This window comes from Rattus rattus, chromosome 17, assembly GCF_011064425.1.
Source record: "Rattus rattus isolate New Zealand chromosome 17, Rrattus_CSIRO_v1, whole genome shotgun sequence".
NCBI classification, from domain to species: Eukaryota; Metazoa; Chordata; class Mammalia; order Rodentia; family Muridae; genus Rattus; species Rattus rattus.
The window spans coordinates 43,378,797-43,384,922 of NC_046170.1; the positions used below are offsets into that span (position 1 = coordinate 43,378,797).

Here is a 6,126-nt window from a genome sequence, read left to right on the forward strand (position 1 = left end):
CACCTGTGTAATAACCTGGGTGTGGTGGTTCGCGTCAGCAGTCGCGGCACTGGTAAGGCAGAGTCAGGAAGACCCCTGAGGCTCACTCACCAGACTGCATTGCCAAGTTAATGAACCCCCGAGTCTCAGAGAACCCATGTCTCAAAACAAGTAGAAAGCTTGCAAGTTGAGCTCTGGCAGTCCATGTGTTACACACCTGCACACGCGTTACACACATGCATTTTAAAATTAAGGCATTTCTTTTCCAGCCCAGTGTGGCGGTGCGCTTTGATCCAGGGTTAGGGAGGCAGAGACAGCCACAGCTCTGCACTGGAGGCCAGTCCGGTCTACATAGCAAGAAAAGAGCAGCCAAGGCTACCTAGTGAGAGCCTGTTTCAAAAAACGACAATCTTTTTTAGTGGATACATTTTTGCTCTTCACAACGAAGATACAAATGTATGGGATGTTACACTCTGTCATCTTCCACTTTGCCATGTTTGGGGGACACAGAGTCATAGGCATTGTCCTGGTCCTCAGGTGAGCTGGACCCCGAGAGGATGGGCTCTGGTATCCAGTATGGAGACGCCGCCTTGAGACAGCTACGGTCACCCCGACGTACACAGGCTCCAAGTGCACAGGAGTGTGGCTGCTAGGCACCCCAGCAACACAGGTGGGTGTTGGGGGCCCTGCATCCTGGGTAGAAAGGAGAGGCTCTAAAACTGTAGTAGGTGGGGAAGGGGGGAGGGGAGGGGAGGCTCTTAGGAATAGAGGTCTGGGGCTGGAGAGATGGCTCAGTGGTTAAGAGCACTGACTGCTCTTCCAGAGGCCCTGAGTTCAATTCCCAGCAATCACATGGTGGCTCACAACCATCTGTAAAGAGATCCGATGCCCTCTTCTGGTGTGTCTGAAAACAGCTACAGTGTACTCATAAACAAAGGAATAGAGGTCTGCCCTCAGCACTGTCACTGCAGGAGCTCCTCCCAGCCATCTAGAAACAAAGGCAGGGCAGACAGGGAGAGCCCAGTGATCTGCTGTGGCTGTTTTTCCCTCAAACCATACTCACTTGACTTCACTGAAGCATCCCCAGAACCAGCAAGCTCTCCACCAAACTTTTGGTAGCTCCCTCTCCACTTACCACAGCAGACATTTTTGTTGGGGAAGTTGAGGCAGGAGCTTACTCTGTGTTCCACGTGGGCCTCCACCTTGCAACAATCCTCCTGCCTCAGCCTCCCTCCCAAGTTCTGGGATTACAAGTCTACATGCTCAGCTCACGTGACGCTGGCCAGCTGCATGAGCCAGTGTTGATCTGAAGGTGAAAACCGTCCTGTCTGTCGGACTCTGAGCTGCTTGGCCCTTTACAAGCACAAAAGTTTCTGAATCTCGCTTCATGTTTCTCAGGTTCAGTGGTGGTGTCTGGAGCACAGCCGCAGGAGCCCGAAGAGCTGAAGATTTTACTACCATCTACTACTCTGCACAGAAGTAGATCTCCACAGGAACGGTGCACGCCGGCAGCCAGGGCTCAGCAGCCGTTCTGCAAACTAACTCAGAGGACAGACAGTACCTTTACATGCCACACGTATGCAGATCCCCGCCCCACACGTACCCTTCATGTTCCGTTAAATCCAGCTTGTGCTGCACACAGCCCAGCACGTTCCCACACAGCACAGAGCCAGTGTGACATGATAGGATCCCACACCCAATGAGCTTTTTTTATTTAAACTCACGGGAAATGCAGTTGTGAATGAGAGAGAGAGAGAGAGAGAGAGAGAGCGCGTGTTTCTCATTGTGTCGGTTAACTTCCAGGAGATATGCAGTTTGTAAAAGTGGAGCGTGCTTTTCTCATTGTGTCGGTTACACGCGTGACTCAGTACGGAAGGACTCTGGTGTGAACAGCCAGTGCGTTTCTTATTTAACCCCTCTCACCCACTTTTACACTGTTTCTGTGATTCCACACCTGAAATGCTAAACCCACAGGACTCGTTAACAGCCTGGAAATAAAGTGGAACCGAGTTTCTCATGCACAGTAAACGCCCCTGCTCTGTGGACTCAGGTCAGCTTGCCCGTCCTGCTTGGCTTCCGGGTCACCTCCACGCCAGAAGACCCACTGTTGACCGCAGTGCTCTTCTTAAAGTTCAGCGTAAGGGCATCGCTGTGTTCTTTGTGGTCGCTTTCAGGGAACTCGCTACCTCTAGCAAAGGAGGCAACTGCTTATTAAGAAATCTTGGGCTAGGTTAAAATGCCTCAGTTTGCACGTGCAAGGCCCGGGGCTTATCCCCAGCAAACTCCTCCACACCACACATTATCAGATGCCAGGTGTGGTGGTGCACACCTACAATCCCAGCACTCAGTGAGCTGAGGCAACAGGAGGCTGTCAGGAATTCAAGACCAGCTTGACTGGAGTACAGTGCAGAGGTGAATCTCACAAAATACCTTTGTAGCTATCCCTGAATATGTCAATGCCTGACAACAAGCAGTTATCTAGCTGACCTGGTTTTGTTTGCAGGCAAGGTCTCACTATGAAGCCCTGGGACTTGCTATGTAGACCAGGATGATCTCGAACTCAAAAATGCACCTGCCTCTGCCTTATGAGTTCTGGGAATAAAGGCGTGAACCCTCACAGCTGGCAAAGCCTGTTTCCCAACAATGTTTCCTGAGCACTGCCTTGCGCAAATTTTAATATGCCGAAACTTCATCTCTCTTCTATTTAAAACGTCCGATTTTGAGACTTCTCTTTGGCAGTTTATTTTATGTGTGTGCTTAGTGCCCACCTCTCTTTGGCAGTTTATTTTATGTGTGTGCTTAGTGCCCACCTCACCTTGGGTCTTCTGTCACTGATTTCTACTTTACTTCTAACACAGTCAAAAACATATAATGCATGATCCTACTTGCTTTGACCAGCAAGGTCTGTTTATACAAGAGGACTGGTGTCTTAGTAACACTGTGTCCCGGGAGGGCTTGCACTGTCATGGCTGGGGGAAGCAGGATCATCACCAGGCTCTCCTGCCTCATGGCTGATCCTCGCCTGTTATCTCTAGTGCTCCTGGGAGGTGCAAGTCTCCAGCTCTTACTCTGAACTCCTCAGTCCTCCCTCTCAAATTCCCTGTCCGTAGCTGACGCGTACAACTCCGTAGTCCCAGCTAGACCTGGCTACACAGCCTCCGTCCCAGTACCGCAGCTGCTACAGGATGTCTTCCCTTACCTGTACCAGCCTGTCAGTGTGATGCTCACACATTCTGCAGAGTCAGGTGGGTCCCGGGAAGCCTCAGCATCTTTGCAGCGTGGTTGGCATGGAAACGCCAAGACACAGTACACCCCGATATGGCTGGTTTCTTTTAACGCTGCTCAGACCCCCTGAACCTGCTCTTTTTTAGGTTAAACATTTTTAGTATTACATATCTCATTGTAAAATTTCTGAATCGTTTTAGTCTTTTCAGAGTTCCCCCAGCCCCCTTTAAGAGAGGGTCTTACTCTAGCCCAGGCTAGCCCCTTTTGCTGGGATTATGGTGTATGCCAACATGCCCAACTCAGGATACAGAATTCCCAGCTGACATTTTTTTTCCCCACTAATGATCTACTTCCTCTGGTCTCAGTGAAGAGTTTACCATCGTTCCTTTGGCTTCTATGGTCTCTATAAAGAATTCACCACCATTCAGACTGCCAGGGCAGCGTGTGGGTTTCCTTTGAGCAGCTCATGGTTTCTAGTTCTCGGCAGTTTGATGACAATGTGTCCTAATGTGGCCTCAGGCCCAAATCCTGCCTCTGCCTCCCCCAGGATCACGGGTGCTCAGAGCCTTTCTTTGGGTCGATCCCACATACGGTTCGCTCAACCTCTTTCATCAGAGTGGGAGTTTCCGGCCGTCGTTCATTCCGATCCTTTAATGCCTTTGCTGTCATCTTTGTCACCTTCCATGTCATGGATCCCCTAAGACTCCCCTTTGTCTCTCTCTTGCTCATACTGGTGTGTGTCTCTCCTCTCCATTCAGCCACTGAATCTACCCAGCTGTGCCCGCTCACAGTTCTGTTTCCATCTAGGGTTTGTGTGTCTGTCTGTCTGTCTGTACACGTGAGCCCAGGCTGGCTTCAAACTCGCAGAATGTTCCTGCCTCTGCCTCCCCCACTCTGGGGTTAAGATGTACAGCGCCTGGCCCGTTCACTCGGTTCTTTAGGACGTGTTTCCTCGCTGACCTCTCAGTCCAGTCGTTGAGTGTTTCAATGGCTCACTAGGGCTACTTTGACGCCTGCATCATTTGCTGTCTTTCTTCTTGTGCCTCCCAGCTCAGATACTGAGTGGCATGGCCTTGTTGTTGCTTGCCGTCATGGCTAAACCCCTTAGAACAGTTTGAACCTGCTTTCACGTCAGGATGGTCCCAGTTTAGCATCAATTCCTAGAATCCTGGCTGCAATTCGGATGTGCCCCGCCTGTGACCCAGAGGTCCCTGGTGGCTGTTTCCTTTGGTATGCTAGCTATGGCCAGGTGACCCAAGTGGGCAGGAGGTCTGGACATCCAGCTGAGGTCGTTGCAGTATTCTGAAGTGAACGTGGCCCTCAAGATAAGTTTAGAGCAACAGTGCAAACTTCCCCTAATTGCAACTTTGTTCTTAAAAAAATCCAGGATACCCGATATACTGCAGGAATGAGGGCTGACAACTCCCAGCTAGCATCTCGAGGGATGCTTAGCCCCCTCACCCCTGCTGCCTAAAACCCCCCACCAAAGGTCCACAGAGTTAAAAATACCCAAACAGGACCAAAAGCTGCTTCTTGTAGAGATTTTTAAAAAATCTTCAGATACTTTCAGTTACATAAAAGCTCTTGTTAGTTCTCGCAGATCTTCAGATTTTTATACAAAGGTGTTCGGGATCCACAATTACTGCATTCCCGGGACACCGTCCATGGTGCTGACTTGGACGCTGGTCTGCACGTGGTCATATTTGAGAGGGCCCTGCAGGGATTGTCCCAGGTACTGAACATACGGGTGCTATGTCTGATGGACCTGTGCCTGGTACAAGCCTGGATGAAGAGGCTTTATAGAGACAAACGACGGGTGGACCAGTGTGCGGACCTTAAGAAACCACCGACTCACCTCCTCTGTGGAAGTTGGTAGCAAAAACGTAAGTGGTTGCTGCCAATCTAAAGCCTATGTTGAGGACTGGGAATAGATCTCAGTTGGCAGAGTAAACACCTAACATCCATGAAGCCCAGGTTCTTGCATCCCCAGAACTGCAGTAACTAAGCGGCACACGCCTGTTATCCCAGCAGTTCCAGGTAGAGACAGGAAGAGCAGAAAGTTCAAGGTTATCTTTGCCCATTTAGCTTCAAAATCAGTCTGGTCTATGTGAAACTCTGTCTTAGGATGGGGAGGGGGGAGAGGAGGAGGAGGAAGCAGCAGCAGCAGCCTTGAGGGTCGGGAGGTAAATGAATTTACATAGTGAGTTCCAGGACAGTCAGGGCTACATAGAAAGACTCTGCCTCCCAACCCAAATCCACTTCAAGTTTGCATGCACGTGTTTTGAAATGACCCCAGATTGCGTTGAAAGGGTTGCATTTATATTGGCCACAGAGTACATAGCAAAGACCTTACCTGAGCCCGGAACTGCAGAATTGGCCACGGCATAGCACCGGTTTAATCCGGAAAGTAGACCATGCAGCGATCATGTTTTTCTTGAGCAGTGAACTTACCAGGAAAGGGAGCCTCGCCGCCACCTGCGCTGGGCCTCTCCTGGCCTCTCCGATAACGCTTCCCCGTGTCCTCCAGGTCAGGGAGTCTCATTCCATTTGCAGAGATGTCCTTGAAAGATGTTTTTAGCATGAAAGGCTTTGCAGAATTCTGTGTGCTGCCATGTGGAGACCCCAGTGCCTCCTCCATGTCAAGCAAACACCTATGACTCAGCTGCATTCCCAGCATGGGAGAAGTCTTCTGGATACAAAGCCTTCAACGACAACTCCCTTGCCTGCAATTTAGTGTGAGCACAGACCTTTGAATTAGTGGGCAACCCTCAGGGAGACACAACTGCAAAGATGTTGCCCGGTAGCTGACACAGGCATTGTGAGCGGGTAAGATTACCTGCAAAAGTGTATAAACATGTTAGGAATTCCGTGGGGCAGAGAGAAGGAGCAGACACATAACCAACCCAAGCGTTAAACACACCA

The 6,126-nt window shown here is 50.3% G+C and overlaps 1 protein-coding gene across 2 annotated transcripts in view; it reads left to right on the forward strand.

The window, feature by feature from the left end:
* Rab4a (RAB4A, member RAS oncogene family) overlaps positions 1-2,007 on the forward strand; it is a 28,596-nt gene extending 26,589 nt beyond the window's left edge. For both annotated transcript variants that reach the window (XM_032887757.1, XM_032887758.1), the window contains 2 exons: positions 517-649; positions 1,378-2,007. In XM_032887757.1, the coding sequence (XP_032743648.1) occupies positions 517-632 (116 nt within the window). In that variant the 3' untranslated portion in view covers positions 633-649; positions 1,378-2,007. The remainder of the gene's footprint in view (positions 1-516; positions 650-1,377) is intronic.
* The last annotated feature ends 4,119 nt before the right edge of the window (positions 2,008-6,126 follow it).